This window comes from Astatotilapia calliptera, chromosome 10 (genome assembly GCF_964374335.1).
Source record: "Astatotilapia calliptera chromosome 10, fAstCal68.1, whole genome shotgun sequence".
In the NCBI taxonomy this organism is placed as follows: Eukaryota; Metazoa; Chordata; class Actinopteri; order Cichliformes; family Cichlidae; genus Astatotilapia; species Astatotilapia calliptera.
The window spans coordinates 27384370-27404157 of NC_137431.1; the positions used below are offsets into that span (position 1 = coordinate 27384370).

The 19788-nt window shown below is 38.9% G+C and overlaps 1 protein-coding gene across 5 annotated transcripts in view; it reads left to right on the forward strand.

Annotated features, from left to right (window-relative positions):
* The first annotated feature begins 208 nt into the window (after window positions 1-208).
* Window positions 209-19788, forward strand: part of cadm1a (cell adhesion molecule 1a) — a 465861-nt gene continuing 446281 nt past the window's right edge. For 4 of the 5 annotated variants that reach the window (XM_026182490.2, XM_080307311.1, XM_080307312.1 and 1 more), the window contains exon 1: window positions 219-360. In XM_026182490.2, the coding sequence (XP_026038275.1) occupies window positions 288-360 (73 nt within the window). In that variant the 5' untranslated portion in view covers window positions 219-287. Of the gene's footprint in view, window positions 361-19788 lie in introns of all 5 variants that reach the window. The other variant, XM_026182491.2, reaches the window with a different exon arrangement.

Here is a 19788-nt window from a genome sequence, read left to right on the forward strand (position 1 = left end):
AGAGACTAACGCCATGCTACTAACACCACACACAGACACCTCCTAACCAACCCTGCAGCAGAACACAGCGTTAAAAACACTTTCCCGCCCTCCAATAGCATATTCTGAGAGCTATTCAATAGGCTGTGAGGCACGTCCATTACAAATAACAGTATTTATCAACACTGGTAATAAATGAATATGGTAAATAGTACCCTCCCTTTCTCGCATCTCATTAAGTGAGCCCCGTTGTAGCAGCTATAGGTGAAGCTGCCTCTATCTCTGCCATACTGAAGCAGGTGTCCAACATGGCGAACGCTCGCAGCGGCTCTCTCGCGACTATTCTCTTTTTATTCATGTCTTCGGCGGCTCTTCACAAAGGTAGGACTTTTCCCGCGGGTGTCTAAATGGAAGTGGCACTTTGTTCTTAGATTTCCGTGGATGTAGATGCGAACGAGTGCAATTTGAACAGCGTTCTGGGCAATTTGTGCTTTTGAGAGCATTCGGACGTTACTGTGCAGTTGTACTGTGATGCTGTTGAGCAAGAAGTAACAAAACCTCCCCGTAAAGTTGAATTACTGTGAGGAAAGAAGCAGATGCGCGCGTGGATACATCGGAACCGGCGTTACAGATGCGTTGCCCCTGGAATGCATCACTTTGGTCAGCTCACCATTAGGGTATAGGCTGAATGGCTACACAGCTGGCAACTCTTGGGTTTAAAAAAAATAAAATAAATGCTGATGTGAGAAAACAAATGGCGTGGTGTTTTGGTCGCTTGAGGGATATAAGGATGTATATGTGGCATGCTTAAACTGAGGGTTGCTTATGCAGTGCGCTAGCTTTGGTTTACTTGTGTAGCGTGTTCGGAACGCTGTAAACCACAGAAAACAGCGGTGCGTTCAAGTGGAATAGCTGCAGCCCCGACAACGTGCAATCGGAGGAAAAGAAAGCGCAAACTGCTCAAAACTGTTCATTTAATGGGAAGAAACAAGAATTATCATGTATTAAAACGTGACTCTCCGCATATTAATAACAGCGGGACTTTATGGAAAATTCAGCACAACGGCCTCACACGAATCAGCAGTTTTTTCCTCTCTCCACCCGCGTTTCCGAATCTGTTCACTCTCGGCCATCCCGCTGGATGTGGTGTGGAGAGCGCCTAACCCGTTATAAAAGTTGTCTTTTCAAAGAAACAAGTGCCGCTCGTGTATTTTAGCTGAACGCCGAACTGAAAAGCGGTGTCGGAGGAGTCCAGGCGATATCTCAAATCACCGCCTAATGCGCGTAAACTGTTAATGGCAAACAAGGAAAGATTAATTTCACCGAGTTCGCAGTCGCGCTCTGGGCTGTGTTTTCATAACACCGGGACTGGATTTGCTGTGGAGCCATGCATGAAAACATCAAAGCTTTTCGTCCGGGTTTAGTAATCTGAGTCAGAAGCTTTAAAGAAGCGGATAGGATACAGATAAAGCTGGGCGAAAACTGCGACACGATTTCTTTCCTTCTTTCTTTCTTGAACGCTTGGTGATGTTGAGCGCGTAAAGGAAAGCACGGACGTTTATTTAGTAAGAAGAGATAAAGTGCTGGGGCTGTTTGTTGCCAGCACGAAGTCCGCGTTGAAAACTGGAGGAGGTGGGGGGGGGGGGGGGGTTGTCGTGAGCTACTGGGAAATACACGCTCCGTTTCGGGGGTTATTTATCCTTGGACAGTGATACGCTGAAGCTGTGGTGAAAGCACTTGCTTTGCCGCTTCCACCACCGGCGGTAGTAATGTATTTACATCAAGCCAATTATGTAATGAATCATTACTAACTTAAAGTTAGTGCGAAGCTGTTCGTCTGCAGATCATAACCCCCTTTTATGCTGAGTGCCGAGCCTCGGGGTGGGGGTGAAAATGACGGGAGTGCAGATGTCCTCGTTTGTCACATTGTGGATTATCCACAAGGCTTAATCTACTCTTTGTTTTTTAACCCATTTTTTTAAATGAATCAATGTTTTTTTGCTTTCTCAAGTCAGTAAAAAGCAAACAACAAAGCAAACAAGGCTGTTGCTGTCCTTTGCTGGACAGTGGGCAGCTGTTACCTTCATGAAAATGGCTCCAGTGATTTCAAACAAAGCTCAGGGCGCACTTGCACAAAGCATATCAATTATTTACCCCGAGCAGAATACTGTAAGCTCTCATTGTGGTTAAGCATTAAAGAGTGGTGATTTCTACAATGTAGACAGTCTAATAAAAGGCTAATAGAAGGCTGCATCAATTCATTTCAAGTTTTATGGTGTTACACAGGTTGGACTCAGACTGCTGGGAAATCACCTCTTGTTCTATAAGAAAAGATTTAGAAGATGGTACCAATCTCTGTGCTCCACTCTCACATCATTTCTTGTTTTCTTGGCAAACCAATGTACTTCCAGAGATAGCTTTTCATCCTGTGAAATAAATAAAAGTTATAACTTTAGTCGGAATAAGTTATTTCAGAGGAATCAAACAGTAAACAGATATTTAGTAGGCATCATTTTTAAGTTGTGCTCATAGTATTTATCCAAATTCTTTGCTGTTCATATAAGTGGATTTTTTAAAATTTATTTAATGGTACTTTTTTAGCAGATAATAGGCGCTGAGTATTTTATCGCTTTCCACTGCTTTCAGGAAAGTGAGAAAGGTGTTATTTTACTATGATGCGTATACTGAGTGAAACATCAGCGATGATCATGCAGTCCTGTAGTAATTAACAGTTCCAAGCAGATGCACATGTTGTATCCTGCTGTAATTTATGCATTTTTCCATTTCTCTGCATTTATACAGTTCCTTTGTGATTCTGCACAGAAGTGTTTAGTAAGGCCAGTTGTAGTGCAGATTACAGGTTTAGAACACCCGGGCACAGTGCTTTACAGGTGTTTATTAAAGAGCGCAGACGCAGCACACCCTGACCGTAAGCCTGCTGAGACTTGAAAACGTGGTTAGGCAATCATTCACTTATAGTGAGACGTGTCGCTGTTTTCATTTTTGCAAAGTTATGCAACTGTGTCGTAGCGCAGGTGAGAGCGGGGACTGGTATGTGTTTGAATGCAGGAAAAATGGTTGTTAACATGACTTCTCTTGAATGTCACCACATGTTCAGGCTTGGGTAATGATTATGTTAGGATAAGAGCATTAGTCGTGTCTGTTTTTAAAGGTTCAGTCTCACTAACTGCTGATGGAAAACTGACAGGAGGAGATTAGGTTGTGGCTTGCTGCTTTGTCATAGCGAAACACAAGGTAGAATAAATATTTTATGCTTAACTTAAAAGGTCTTTTTTAGCATACTGTATCAAAAATCCAAATGATTTACTGCCCTAATGTGATACTTGACAGGTTATTCCAAACTGTAAACGAATATCAGGGATAATAAATGAAATAGCAAGGGTGTAGTTTAGTGGGATTCTCTAATACTCAATAGTGTAGCTGAAAAAGAATCTCATTTCAGTAGTTTTAGGCTGTAGTGTGGATTTGAATACAACCTAAACCTGGGATGTCTTTCATTTGACAGCTCATTTAAGATGTTATCTCCGTGCACCCTGCCACTGAACCTGTTGTGCTCCTTACAAAAGATTTATTGGTCGCGTTAGAAAAGCATTTGCATTGTTGTCTCCACTTTAGATTGACCTGAAGGCACAAAGTGAGAAGCTGTTGCATGATTAACACTGAAGTTTACATCTTTCTAGCAGTTGCTGCGCTAACCTAAGCGTTGTGATTAGCAGTCAAGCGTGTCTCTGTTAACCTTGAGTAGGCTCGATGCACTAATAAGTGTTTTGGGTATTTTGGTCCAAAAGTTAAGACGTGCAAAAGAATAAAATCGTATTTTATTGGTGGATATGTTGAATCGATGACTAGCATTAGCTATACAAACAAAAAAACTCATGATCACCTTCACCGTTTAAAAACAAAACGAGGAGCTGTACTGGTGCTGGGATGACTGCAGAGTTTCATTATAGATGCTCAACATGATGCACTTAGCCCAAGCCCTACCTGCTTTTACAGCCTAGACAGAATTACTTCACCGAACAATTTAATTATTTCTTAAAAAAACCCAACTTTTTGTACGAAATTTGTCATGTGTGTTATTACCTCCAACTGGCTACGGTCTGTTTCAGTTACAAAGAAAAGCTGCATCACGCACAAATGAATCATACAGTGTGGTTTGGCTCAGAGTCAAGCTGGTAGAAGCCATACTGCTGGAAAACAGGTGTGTAAATGGACTTGTTCACCGTCTGTACCCTCCAGCAGCCTCTCCAGCTCTAATGAAGAACAATGGCTTTATTCCTGAAGGGAGGGGACCCCAAGTGACCCCCCCCCCCTCCTCCTCCTCCTGCCTCTGCCAGTCTACAGTGACTCTGCTGGCAAGCCAACAGATGACTGGGCTGGGTCGCATCTGGCCTCTGCGCACTTAGTGTAATCAAAGGGAGAAAAAAGGTTTATGGCCTACTTGTTAGTGATCCGCCAAATGATGGGATGTCAAGTAAGCACCCTGCGATTTCAAATCTCTTGAGGGGATTGGTGGGGGTGGGCGTATGCTGCAATATGCTATTCAGAAAGCAGCCTACCGGCCTATGCATCAAATTAGACTATTCCGTACACATTTTGACAACCTGGGTGTGAAACAAGTGAAATGAGTAAAATTAAAGTGATCTTTGAATATTTATGTGCTCATATTAATTGCTGTTAATGCACAACAGGCCTCAGTGATGAATGCTGCTATTTTTCACTTGCAGGATTCTCGTCTGGCACAGGCCTCTAGCAAGTGTGTGCTAAAAACAAACGCAGACTAATTTAAGTAGTTCCTCTGTGCGGAGCTCAAAGAGGAAAACTGCAAGACTGTGGTTCCATTATGTAAGGTTTAAAAGGGAAAAAATGTCACGTACGTAGTACTTTTTCCACTTTGTGTCCTGACCAGCTTAACTTTGCACACATAAATAAACCTTGATGTGTTACTGTGGCTGTTAAGATTGTTGTATGCTGTCTTCTCACAGTGTGGTCTTGGAGCTGACAAGCAGTGTTGCAAGCGGTGGATTTGGAACGTGAAAGACATAAGGTTGACCCACAGTAGAGACGAGGAAAAAAAACTCAGCTTCTAATAATTTATTATGTAATGTCTTTTTTTAGTCTCTTAACTTTGTGGAAGCTCAAATCTGAGGCAGTCTGATAGGTACCATTTTTCCTAGCATTGTTCCCCTAATTAAGGTTTATCTAGATTGTGCTTTTTAGAGTAATTGCATAATAAATATGCACTGCACAATGCTGGGTAGAGTGGCACGCTAGATGAGCATTTACCTCTGAAATCTTTACAGGCTGGCCTGTGTTTTATTATTAGACTCTGCAGCTACAGAAACCGATGTATGTTGATGACCGAGATCCACTCAACAGAAGACCACTTCTGTGATTGTGTTCTGATAAAATCCCAGATAATTACATACAAGTGGGGATGATTTTCAGTTTTAATGTCATCCCTGCCAAATGCATATAGGATGAGCACTTCCTCTTTCTGACAATTTCCTCTTCCTCTCGTCACTCCTCCCATTGACTAAATTTAGTCAGTGCAGCTATCATCAGTGACAGCATGGTCTTTTTATGAAGGGGTTGGGGGGGGGGGGGGGGGGGGTGCAGTCATCACGTGCTGCTGCTTCTGTCTCTTGTCTGTGTTACGGTACCTGGGCTTAGTCACACGTATGAATAACAAATGTGAATGGGCAAGACAGCAAATTCTTATGGAGTTGTTCAAGCAGTTGTGTAAAACTAGTGATTCTCAAACTCTGGTGAAAAAGCAGTGAAAAGCACACACACACAACTTGGCTGCTGTATTTTCAGCAATTTTGTCCTATTAAACCATTTGCAGGACTACTGTGTAAAGGTGCTAGGTATCCTGTTGACCAGCTGTGGAAGTGCACGCCTTTTTCTAATTAAAAAGAGGGAAAAAACTATATATGTCCACATATTTGCATTGCTGAAAAGTCTTTAGTTGTTGGGCCTCATAGCATAACTTGCTTAATATATGACTATCCACTCACCTTGATGCATACTGTGTGGCAAAGATGAAACATCTGAACTGCAGCTTTGTCTACGTCTGTTGCTGACGACAGAGGCAGTGATATCAGTAGATATCCAAGCAACATGTTAATCATGAATTTGGGAAGAAATCCCCACAAGCACACACATACTCACATATCGCTTTCATTATAGTGCAGTAATCATACAAATATATATCTTCTACACAGACATCATTATTTGGATTCACCTCCCGAAGGGCGTTGGTCCATGTCCCTTGGATTCCACTGTCTTGCCAGAAACATTTTCGGAAGCGTAGACAGCAGTCCATTGTGCTTTCCAAGAACTGCCTGGATTGTGGAGCTCCTGTTAAAAAGAGACCTTAGTTTAGGAAGTGGGTCTTTGAATGGCTTGAGCTGGATTCTTGTGTTGCACCAACAGGCACTAAAGGATTTGTGAATACCATGATCTTTGGAAGTCTCCCCAGGGAATTTGACAGCACTGCAGGAAATGCAGGCTAAATCCATCCTGTGTGTATGAAATTGAACTACATTTGTGGCTTCCTTGTGGAGCTGTCCAGGCAATGCTCAAGTTCCACTTCTTCTTTTTCACGTCTGATCTTTTTCACTCTAGATCTGAAGCATTGTGTTGACTGGAAAATGGCCCAGTCAGCTAATTAGACCTGATTAGTGAGGAGCCACATATTGGAGGCCATTAGTGGTAGGATTGAGATAATATATTGAGATAATATAACTGATAACACGGACACTAGTATCTAATATGTATTTTTGGAATGAATATCAAAAACAGCCATGTGCCAACAAACATGAATGAAACTAATGAGGATATAATTGTTTAATCCTTTCAAGCAAAGATTATTAGAAATGGAGCATGGTATTTTATTTAATGTTTAATGTCTAGTAATGCTACTAGAGATGGACCGATCCGATATTACATATCGGTATCGGTCTGATACTGACCCAAATTACTGGATCGGATATCGGCGAGAAATAAAAAATGTAATCCGATCCATTAAATATCAAAAAAGCACCTCACAAAACTTGCTACACGGCGTAACTCGGCTCATAACCGTAGCACGTCGCTGCAGTATGCATCACGTGATAGAGCGGCTGTGTGTAGCCTCGCTACCAAACCAGCATTTCATCTCCGAGGAAGTGATCCCAGAGAGAAGTAAAGCAAGTGTGTAAGTTCGTCTCTGAATGTCTGTAAAGCATTCCCATGTTAAGCTTAACAACCGACTGCCTCTCTCTCTCTCTCTCTCTCTCCTGCTGCTACTTCAATCGTGAAACTGCTTAATGATCAGCTGATCGGCTTTTCTGTTGCGAATCCGTCTCTCTTCTTTGTTTTTGGTCCACTTTGCACCAGAAAGAGGAAACCAGTGGCTGAACAACAGCAGCACTATTAAGCTTGATCAGCTGTTGTTAGAATTTATTTATTATTACTTTCTAGACCAGGATCTTTTTCTAAGTAGCTGACGACTGGTAACTGTGCAGGGGCGGATCTAGCCAAGTTTAGCCAGGGGGGCCAATAGGGCACTAACAGGGAAAAGGGGGCACAAAGACATACTTTTCTTTCTTATTCTCATTCAAAATATCTAGCTTTTAATAAATAATTATCTGACTCTTACACCTAAAGTTTTAATTTGATGTAAAATGAATAGAAGTCCATTACTGTATATAGTAACTGTTAAGTCTAATATACCCTAGTAAGCTAGTACTTTTTCCTTTGGGAAGATACCATCTGTGCAGTCTCCAATTCTGTTGAAGAAAGATGTTGAATCTATTTTATTATTCTTGAAAAATAATTTATTTCTGTGCATTTCCCCCCTGCATCAAATTTAATTTGATTGCATCGATTAAGCATCATGAGGTGGGGGGTAGTTCCCTATTTTTTTTTTTTTTTTGCTGGGAGTTTGCAACCCTATTAGTTAGGTTGCTTAATATTACTTCATTTGTAAAAAAAAAGATCAAATGAGCATTAATTATCTAAAATAGGTTATATTTCAGGGGAACCACTGGAATAGATGCATGAAATTGCATTTGAGTCAAAGGAGTGCTGGTGTTGATCAATACCAGTATCAGTATATGGTGTCAGTACAGTAGTACTAAAAGTATGAAAAATCTTTTTTTTTCTTCAATTTCAGTTTCAATCAAAATTCGTGATTTTTGTTTTGCTTAAAAATTGGCACCACAAAAAACATGTTGGAAGTATATTTTTTCAGTCCTAATAAAATTTACTCTAATAAACTCATTAGTCTTTAATTTTAAAAAAATCTCCTTCAAGAGAACCAGAGAGGAGTCTTTGCAAAGTCAGATAACAATCTCAAGCAGTCTTGATCGATTGCAAAATATAAGGAGGACAAAATTCTGAATTTCAGACTCTTTTGTTTATGCAACATCACAAAACCTTTTTAACATAATGGCAAATTGGCTTAAAAATCTATCTACAAAATCACGTAAATATGATACATTGAAAACATTAATATTTGAAATCATAAATGAAATGAATAGAGTTCTAATGAAAACAAAATTAGTATGATTGATATATCGCTGTTGCATAGATGGATATTTATAATAGTACATAGTAATATATATTAAGATTTTCATAAATGTGGGATAAATATAGCATTTCTTATTTTTATTATACCTTTAACACCAGTATGTTTGTATTTTTGTAGTATAAATTGGCTGTAGTCTGTACTGTCTAAAATTGACTTTAACTTTGCAATTATATGAAACAAATAAAAGCAACAGCCAAACGTGGTAAAGTCGAATCATTAAGTACTTGAACAATTTCATGGAGAAATGAATAAAAACAATTGGCAAGTATGTAAATGAAGGTTTTTGTGGGAGTCGACTCATTAATAAACTGATGAGTCATTTCAGTGTAATGTGGAGGGTCGTATCAAGGACAGTGTAACAGCCCTAATAGTAAAGCTGTATGGCTGACTAATCTAATTTGAAATCCCAAGTGAACCATTGTCAATCACAGCAAGAAATGTTTTCCATTCCAGTTTTTGAATTAACAAGAGACAATAAGGGGTCTTTGATTGCCCCCTTCCTCTGACTTTGAGGACTTCATCATCTTGCTGTGCTGTGGAGTCGCAGGGAGGCATTGCTTTGCTGTAATTGGACCCATTTTTCCTGCAATCATACTTACAATAGCCGAGTTCAGCAATGAATGAAAAAGGAATCAATGCAGATCATTTGTGCTTTCAGCCAAGTAAACAATACAGCTGGTGTTCGGTTGTAATCGTCGGAGGGGAAATGAATGCCCTTCTGAATACAATACAGGTATGTATCAGCTGCAAGAGCACACAAGGCTTGAGTGATCTGGGTTCTTCCATCTTTCATTTTACATAACACTCCAGCTTGTATTACATTTCAGTGAATTTGCTCCTGATGAGACCCTTCAGGCTGTTACACCGTTTCCAGTGGAACTGGATCGTGTCTCCCCACTGTGCTTGGTTCCCGTCCTTTGTCTCATCTATTGTCACTCTGTCTTGACTGATATTTTCTGCACTATTGCCAGACAACTATTGTACAGTAGCACAATCTCATTTTCCCGGTGTCCTAGTTGGATGATGCAGAGGAAATTCATACCTGCTACAAGACAAGAGGGCACTTCTTTGAGCCTAAATCATGGATTGTAACACTGGAAAGCACCACTTAATTCCACTTAGTGTCACAGTCCAATTCTCTTTGGTATGAAAAAGAATAGCACCTCCTTCCATTACTTTGTTTTCCACTAGTCATTATTTAGAGAGAAGAACAGTATCCTTTTTCATTGAGAAAAAATGGAAAGTTGGCATGGGAAATAAGTTCTTTCGCCCAGTGAATCTGTCATTATTTAGAACCACGAGAATTGGCAGCAAACACCTCTTTGATGAAGACTATAAAGAGGATTTTCAATGTGAACTCGGGGGTTTCCTGACTCACAAAGCACCTTTGGTGGAATTCTATGGATGCTTGTGTTCATTCCCACTGCAAGCAAAGGCTTTCTGCAGTTTTGCGTAAAAGCTGGTACTTTTCGGGAACAATTGGTTGAAAATAAGTACAATAAGTACCCTTATAAATATTGGGATTTAGATTTACCTTTACCATGTCGTCTACAACTGATCATGTCCGGAAAACATATTTTCCAAAAGAACCAGTTAATGAACAAAGATCAAAAAATAGGGGCGACAGATAACATTAACTTTGGCACGAAAGGATCCTAGCTCTTAAAACTACCATGACCTAGATGACTGAGACCCTAACACCCCTGCTAGCTGACGTTTAGTAAAACGTGATTCTACTTGTTTATGTATGATATCATTAGGTTTGGTGTGACTTAAAAACACACGAAACAAACCCGGCATGTATCCTTTTTTTTTTTACATCTTAATTTACACTAAATATACTAAGACTTAGGTTTTAGTATATCCTGAAAGCAAGCGCTGATCTAATCACTCTTAGTTGTAAGGCTTGAGTAAGACTGCTTTATAACTAAGATACGAAAACCAAGATGCAAAAATATATATATTTTTCTGTACATCAAATAGATGAGACCCATATATAATCACTTGCTAAAATGCAAGGGATGTTTGTGTTTTAGGCTAAATAATAAAATGGAAATAGGAGACCGGTTGATTTGATTTCCTGGAACACAATTAGTCAGGCCTGCACTATCGCAGCAAGTAGGACAAACAATCCCCTGCTCTGTTACAGGCTCTGATCTGAAAGACTTACAATTCAGTTCCCTGTGTATAACTTCTTGTGCTGTTGCTTGAAAAAGACACACAGCAGGATTCAAAGAGTATGAATATTTTAAAAGAATCTTTTTATAAACAATAGGCAACAAAACTCTTACCGAGCCTTACAGCTGGATGGTACATTTGCGGTGGTGTACTTTTCTTTCTTTTCTTTTTTTTTTTTGAAGCTAAATATCCATAAAAAAAAACATTTGGCAGATTTAATAGTTTAATATAGTTACTATGTTGTTTAATAGATGAGCATATTTCATATTTGTGGCTTTCATTTTATTGTGTAACGATCAAAAAGCAAGTTCTCCTGTAGACATACATCCAGCAAGCACTCAGAGAGACATCGCGTCCTGCTGTGGTGTACAGATACCAATTTGTCCAAAGTGCTTTCACACCATGCACCCAAACAGCTTTAATGGACGTCAGTACCTGGAACCTAGACCTGTTGTTAGGTCATGGCTCTTTGAGGTTTGGCCTCGGGACAAACACATGGTAGTGCTGAAATTGTTGTCCTCCATCCATCCGTTCAAAGGTCTTTCAGGCTGTGGCTATGTTGTGGTGATGCCTGATGGGGGTTTTTCAGCCCAGAATTTAATAAGTGACATAATATTTTTCTCTAAATATTTATTAACTTTCAGCACAACACCAATAGACTTTGTTTTGGCTTTAAAATGTAAAAATGTTTACAGCTAAATAATGATGAAGTCAAAAAATGTCAGACTGATGATATCAACTCGTAAAACAATTTTGAGCTGAAATGTTCAGTTCGTACATCAATAAAAAACTAGATATATGTGAGGGTTTACTAAAAGTTGTTAAAAATACCATGGGCAGGGTATGTGTCTCCGACTGAAAATAGAAATGAAAGGAAATGTTTGAACCCGGCCTTTTCCAGAGCGGTTTCTTGCTGCTTTGAAGTGTGTAGTATTTGTTGGGCTTCACTTGGCTGTCAGATTAGTACCTTCTCAACTGAAAATGAAAATGGGTGAAGGAGCAGTTAATCCGCATAAGAATATTTTTTTGAGGATGAGAAGCTGTGGGTCTAGCAATCTGTCTGCGTATTGATTGGTTGTCTGGCTCTGCAGAGTTAACCTGACATGCCAGGATAATTTAATTCCCTCTACATCGCTGATTGCTGAACACAATCCTGTCTTATCTTAGCGCTCCTTCTTTGAGTTACCAACAATGATGATGCAACACGTGCAACACCTGGAAAGTGAAAAGTTGCGTTGCATCAGGAATTTCAGAGGCCACCGTCATTTTGAACGTCTTAATTGGGTGTAGTATTTGTTATTTACTAGAGAGCAATTCTTCAGTGTTGACTCGCAAAAAGTTTACCGTTGTAATTGCACAGTGAAAAATGAATACCTCCCTTAGTGCCCTTAGGAAAAAAACTGGAATCTTAATTTGATCTCTTTATGGGTTATTGCAAGCAACTACACCTCGTGGCCATTCTTTCTTTTGTGATTCTATTTGTTTCCGTTTTTGTCAAATTGGTGCCATTGTGGAAAACTATTACAAATTCATGTTTGGACATTAAACTGCATTATTTTAATTAGCAGGTTAATCGCCAGGCTTGGGGTGTGTTTTCAAATTCGTCATGGCTCACAGAAACATATTTAGTATACACATCCAGAAATGCATATACTATTATATATTGTACATATATTTATTAGTCTCAGATTTAGCCATTCTTATATTTTGCTTGTTTTACGTTATTGTATTTTTGCACAACTCTGTTGCTTGTGAAGCTCGCACACAAGAATTTCACTCACATGTACTGTACCAGTGTATCTGCACATGTGATGTGACAATAAAAGTGATTTGATTTGATTTGAAAATTAACAAATGTTGGAGTGTGACACATGAAACAAATGCAACATACAGACATATCATAATAGTAACATACCATAAAAATATTTTTGACTGGGAAGTAAATTAATTGATATTCATTTGCCTTTTTTTGCTTACTTTTAGTTTTTATGACCCAAATGACCGACAGTTCATATATTTTGTTCCTTACTTTGCCTCATAATCTTAATCCTGTCAATTCATTTTTATTTTTACCCGTGCAATTATAAAAGCATATAAACATGCTTCAATCACATTTGTAGCCTTTGTGAATCATCAAGAGGAACTGTAGAAATAAATTGAATATAATATAAAACACCTGCTATAAATACATAACGGTCAGAGTGCATTGTAGAATCCCATAATGGACAGTTTACCTCTGTGTGTTTAATTCTGTAAACATGATTGACCACCTGTAAGTGAATCGTGTCACTTTACATAAAGTGACTTTGACAGTTCATGCTCCAGGCCTGTAGACTGTCAATTTGAAATCTGAGACAATGTGCTTGCTTACCACCTCCTATATAGCTGCTTTGAGAATCCCTGTCACTATACATTCTTCATATAATCTCTGACCTGTTGTACACGACTAGCGGAGGACGGTACTTTGTTCTGCATACATTATTTTACCTCCCACACCAGAAAGATTGGCTTGTAATTGTACTGTTAAAGGTTCAGCCAAATGCTTTCTGAAAGCCAAAGAACAGCATTAAACCTCATAGATGAAGTCATTTTACTCCAAAAAATCAGACATCCGTTTTCAGCTAAGAACATAACCGTGTTTGTTGATTATTAAATAATACGGTTAATACAGCCAACGCACAGGAAATCACAAAACCTCACAGATTAGCCATTTCTTTTTTTGAAGAATATGCCTTAAATCTCTGTCTTCTTTCCTTTTTCCCTTTTGTTATTTCGACATTGCACTTATCAAGTCTATTGCTGTCGTCCACGCCCTGCTTAAAAAACACCACATCTCTACTTTCTCGCACTTTAGCATCGATGCAGCCTTGGCGACGTGGTCGCTGGCTGTGAAAGTCACCACAAATAATCAGAGCAGTCCCGGGTCACCGAAATTCAATTTTGAAATCTGCCCAGTGTGTTCAAATCAGAATATTACGTGATTGATATGAACATCTTTATACGATAACTACAATCCAGTCAGGATTAATTCAGTTGCTGTCCCCAAATGCATTTGTTTGTCATGACGGAAACAATTTGTTGTCAGCTGGTGACTAGTTTTTCAGTTTGCGACTGATTATAATTAAAAATGAAATGTGATACAAAGGCTGCAGCTTGTTTTTGTTAAGCTGTGCTGTCATTGGTTAGTAATATTCAAAAGAAGATAAAGGAAAAAAAAAGAAAAAGAAGGCACATCAGACAGTAAAAATCAATTCATTGCGTCTTCTGTCATCCACAGATGGTGCCACTTCAATCTCCTTTCTATTTTGTCAGGCTAATGTGCTGAAAGATGACAAGGGAGGGTCATTTCAGAGCAAAAATAGCAAAGGCTGAGCGTAACGGCCGTGTCAGTCAGCCTTCTATTTTGTCATATTAATGTTTGGATAAATGACAACTGTGGGACATTTCAGTGGAAAAGTGGCAAAGGTAGCCGACTGTGACAGCAGGCCCAACAATGCAAATTTTTTGAGATTTGATCTCCTACTCTCCTCTGTAAAACAACATCCTAAAAATATTGTGGAAGACACATTTTGTTGATTCATATAAAGTGGAAATAATCTTAATTTCAGGCCCTGAGCATTCTCTTAATATGCCACATATCATTTGGGCATTCGTACTATAGAGAAGAGTTTGTAAAACTGTCAGATGTAAATACAGGGTTTGGTAGGAGCCCATATGGAAAAGATATATGTAAATCTTATAAAGTTTGTATCTGTCTTGTGTGAAACTTTTATGAAAACAGATATAAGATCCCTTGAAAATTATATAAATGAAACTTGTATGTTTTGGATACTTCCTAAAACAATAAATGAAAGTAATGAGAAAGTGGCCACTTTCATGAGTAAATCATGTAAGCCTTTTATGATTTACTATATGAAGTAGGCCACATCTTATGCAAGTCTTTTATAAGTTTTTACTATTTCTTTTCCATATGGGAGTGCTCTTTGCAGATGTTGTAATGTCCTTCACAGTTCTCTTCTTTTTTTTTGCTTTTTTTAAAACAATATCTCAAAGATTTCTTTTTAATGGCTATGATTTTAAGGGACAGTGACTCATCAGTAAGCAGTAACGGACACGGCAGATTTTTTGACATTCGCTACTTTAATTAAATATCAAAATGACCAGTTAATCAGCAGCGGACAGGCACCCACAAAGCTGTGGTGGGCTTAATGTATCCGTTGCATGAATTTGTTTTTGTGTACGTTTGCGCATCCCCGGCTATTCATTTATTTTTCGTATCGATAGATTTGTATATACCATGTGGTATTGCAAGCATCGGAGTTCCAAAGGCTACTTCTGAAAAGCCAGGTTTTGTTTTTATCTTCCTTGTCATTCCTTGCATTTGAGACGTCTTCCCATTTCAATATCTAAAAGCATCTGCTCTTTTTGCTGAAGTAAAAAAATGTGTATTTGATAAAGGTTTAAAATGAAAGGAAGGCATTTAATAAAATGATATTGTACATACAGTGTAAAAGAAGAGTTTACAGGTCGTCCCCAGCGTCGTATTGTTGGCCCGCTTTTCTGGCAAATATATAGAGCGTGCGCTGCATCACACATAGATGAATGCTGATTAATTTATTTCGTCTACTCCCATAGAGTGGGCGTTTCAGACACATGGTGGTGTTCATTTAAAATGCAGAACAATTCAGTGTGCCCCTGGCACTTCTGTCTTTTAATTAAGGCCTGTTATCCTGACAAGACTTTCTAAATCTAGAAACAGATTGTTGCACAACTATAGAATTTTAAAAAATTGCTCTCTATATATACTTTTTGAATATCCCTCACTGATCACATTAGTCAAATGGATGCTATCCCGCACAGATTGTAGCTGCTGGGTAAGAACGAGTGTTTTGCTGACACAGCCACTTCCTATATGATTTTGGGTTCGTTCCAGACAGTAATTTACCATAGCTTAGAGACTGACAATACGTTTCCAGCTGAAATTAATGAGCAGTAGGAACAACTGGACTTTGTTCAATGGAAGCTGGAAAATAGGGCTATTTCAAAGTTGTTGTTTTTTTTATGGCTTTTTATTTATTGAGCAAATGTTGATCTTAAGGTTTGTGATTGAACCTTTGCAGAAATGTTTTGAAGTCCACTCGAAAGTACTTAACGTTTGCTGTATCATGCGCCATGTTAGCGCTGGAGTATGTGTGGGTGCTGCTTGACCTCGCTGTTTTTTTTTTTCGGTTTTGCGATGGTAGATTTAGAGCATTAGCTTTTAAAAGGCTAAGGTTTGTTTATCTATTTTTTTTCTTTTACCCTGCTGTATGTTGTCAATAAAAATACATTTTATTGAGCAAACCTACTTCCAAACTCCTTTGAGTCATGAGTAACCAGCAGTGCTGTAGCTGCCATCAAGGACACCAAGTCCGTCTTCTGATTGATTGTTTTATTTCATATAAGCTTACTTCACTTATTTATTTTCTGTGAATTTGGGATTCTTAGTCAAGCTGGTATCAGCTGAACGACTTTCCAAGTATTTCTAAAATCCTGGCAGCTAGTGGATTCCCTAACTTGAAATGTTTACATTCTCCATTCATACATTATAGTTTTATAAAGTCCATCTGTGTTCTCGCTTCAAAAGACGACGAACCGCTGATAATTTAAGCCCGGTTCCCCTCTGACACAGACGGCCCCACATTGCTTCCTTGGACATTTTGTTTTATTAAATTTCCTGCATGTATGGCAGTACAATCAGAGCCCCCTGAGAAACAAGGGGGATTATGGTGCACCCAGACTAGTGTTTGGGAATAATCACTCAGGCCTGTGGAGAGGCAGCCTGGTAATTTTCCTTTCTTGCACTCCCATCAGTGTAGCATCATAATGTTCTCGTATGAAGTAAATAGTGCACTCTGTCACGGCATTTTCACTACCTGCCTGCGAGTGACTGTGATTACAGTACATTTTTGTAACGTTTTATTTGTTTTAGAAATTTTAATAACCTTTAGAGAAGTGACATTTCCTGCTTGAAATCCATAATACTTTAGCACTTCCCGCAGTTTCTTAATGACTGTTTAACTCACCTTAGTCATTAAATACTTGATTCTAGTGTGGCATGCAACAACACTGCTCAGTTTTCTGAAGCTCTGTAGCGTAATATTATATCTGATTAAAATGGGTGCTTTCTTTAGATGATGCTGTAGATGTTCTGTGTGTGACACCAGGTAGGGTGCCTTTACTGTAAAGCAGCGGTCCCCAACCCTTTTTGCGCCACGGACCGGTTTATGTCCGACAATATTTCATAAATACAACAAATAAATACAACAAAATAAAACCAGTACCGGTACCAAAAAAAGAAGATTTATTCATAACACACGGGAAAAGATCCAGGGAAACCAAGTTAATGATAAAAACGATAAAAAACATAACGATAAAACCCCTGAAAATCATACATTTCACACCCGAGCCTCAACTATCGTGGCCCGACTCACGGACCGGTACCGGTCTGTGGCCCAGGGGTTGGGGACCGCTGCTGTAAAGCACATGAACGTCCTGCCTTTAGACAAGTATGTTTTATAAGACTGAACCCAATGATTGAAGAAAGTTATTCACACTGCCTATTTCACTGATAATCAACAAATTCTGCATCTTTCAGCATCTTGTTTATTATATTATCATATGTTTTAGTATTTAAAATTAGGAAGCAATTTCAGTACAAGAATGGAGTGTAGCTGACTTCAAAGTAGAATACCATACAATATTCATTTCAAGTAAGATAGCTTACAGAGCGGTATTAACCTCTTCAGTATTCATAGCAATAAAACTCATGCCGTTTCCAAAATTTATGCTTGAAGCTAAAGTCTCTACATCAGCCAGTATATTAAGAAACTGCCGGTTGTGTTTAGATGCCGTTTCTCTCCTTTAATACAGAGAATGGGCTGCCCTACAGGTCACTAGACATAAGAAAAAATCAGACATAGGTTAGGTGTGATTGGACCTTCGTGTATCTCCAGAGATAGCTACAAAAAAAGTCCTTAGCCCATTTGACTTGGGTTTTATGCATCATGCATTGACTTTCTACAGAGATTCACTGCACAAACACAGGCAAACATTGCACTTTGACGTAGGTTGATTCTCTCCATGCCAGGTTAAAATCCGTCTTTTACTAAACGGCTCAATACTATTGCCAACCGATGCTATATTAAGATATGTTAGATTGTCCATTGTGCAGTTAAATACAAAAGTGTTCATTAAATATACATTCATATCTTAATATTTAACAAATTCCAGAAATACGCGTTCTTGGATTTAGATCATTTCAATAGATCATGAAGTCCAAAGCTGTTGTAGCCAATTCCATCTACACTATATTAGGCTATGCCATAGTACGTAGACCTCTTAAATATTCCATCTCTTTGTGATTGTTAAAAATGACATTTCAGCACTACAGGCATTCATGTGCTGCTTTAACAGCCTCCACTCCTCTGGGAGGGCTTTCTTCAATATTTTGACCCTGGCTGCAGGGATTTGCTCCCATTCTGCCACAAAAGCATTAGAGAAGTCAGCCACTGATGTAAGACGATAAGGCCAGGTTTGCTGTCAATGTTCCAGCTCATCCCAAAGGTGTTGGACAAGGCTGAAGCACTTTCTATTGTGGTATGAGGCTCTTAACATTGAGATTTTTCTTCACTGGAGTTTAGGAGGTTACTATATCAAAGAACTCCCAGATCAAAGTAGATTTAATTGCTGTGCGTGGAGAGATATTTTCATCTTCCTGTGTAGCTTTACATTATGTATTTAGCTTGAGTTTGCTTTAGCTTCCTGCATTTGGGTAACTTAATTGTCGTTATAGTTTTACTGCTATAATTTAGCACTTAAAATTGATTATTATTGCCCTACTTGAAGTACCATGCTAGAAACAAATTAATCACTTTACACCCTGCGGGTTTTAAATAAAACATTGGGAAGAGATGCTGCAAACGCTCCATAAACAAAAGAGGGGAAAGCCTCTGAGGTCACCTGCACTGATGAAAAACAAAGATGACCTTTTCTCACAGTCACATACGATTGCTCACATTTACCCAAACAGCAAACCAAACCTTATGGTTCCCTCCCTGCACTTAGCCTTCATCAAATATTAATCATTTCCAAGACACTGTGGCTTTGTTCACACTCTCGCGCACTCTGGCTGTTTGAACGCTTGGGTGAGATTACCATTTGGTCGCCTGCTGCCAGAGGTTTTTGAGAGATTTAGTAATTTCGGTAAACTGGTTCTTGGAATTGTCCAGACGGAGAGGTGCAAGAAAGGGAAGGGAAGAAAAAAAGTGAACTTTTCTGAAACCTGAAGCTTCACAGCACAATAGCACTCTAAATCATGAATTAATGATTATGCGTATAGATTTGCTGCCAGTGTTGTTGACAAAGTAATTTTATTAAAATATTTATAATTCTGGAAACACTGAAAATTCATTCCATGTGATAACTTACTTAACAGGAGCACCTTTATGTTACAAAACAACTGTAATCATTAGAAAGGTCATTACGAGAAATACTTGTGCACACAATAATGACACAGTAATCTCTGAGACAAACATTTACTTTGATCAGAAAATGTGTTGAAAATGAACATTTGTATATTTTTGGCTGTTGTAAACGGATCAGGCCTTTACTAACATTAAAATAAAAATGCTTTGACAGCCGTGATAGAGCTCAGGACGGCTGCTGTACAGCAAATGATTTAACTGTACCTGTATGTGTGTCACCTCACCTGTCGGAGGTGAGCTGACACAAATGCAGCCCGTGCCGTGATGCTTAACACCTGCTTTTTTTCTCCCTCCACACCAAAACGGAGCACTGTGTACACATTCATTAGCATGACGCCGCTTGCTCTCTTTCATCTAGTGTCAGCTTTCCAGAATGCCACTTATGAGCCTATTAGAAGGCATTAATTCAATCTCGTCATTTATGGAAGTAAGGTCTCTGTGAGATTAGAAAATGGGGGAAGATGTGTAACCTATATGTGGTAGAAATGGTAGTAAAAGGGTGACAGA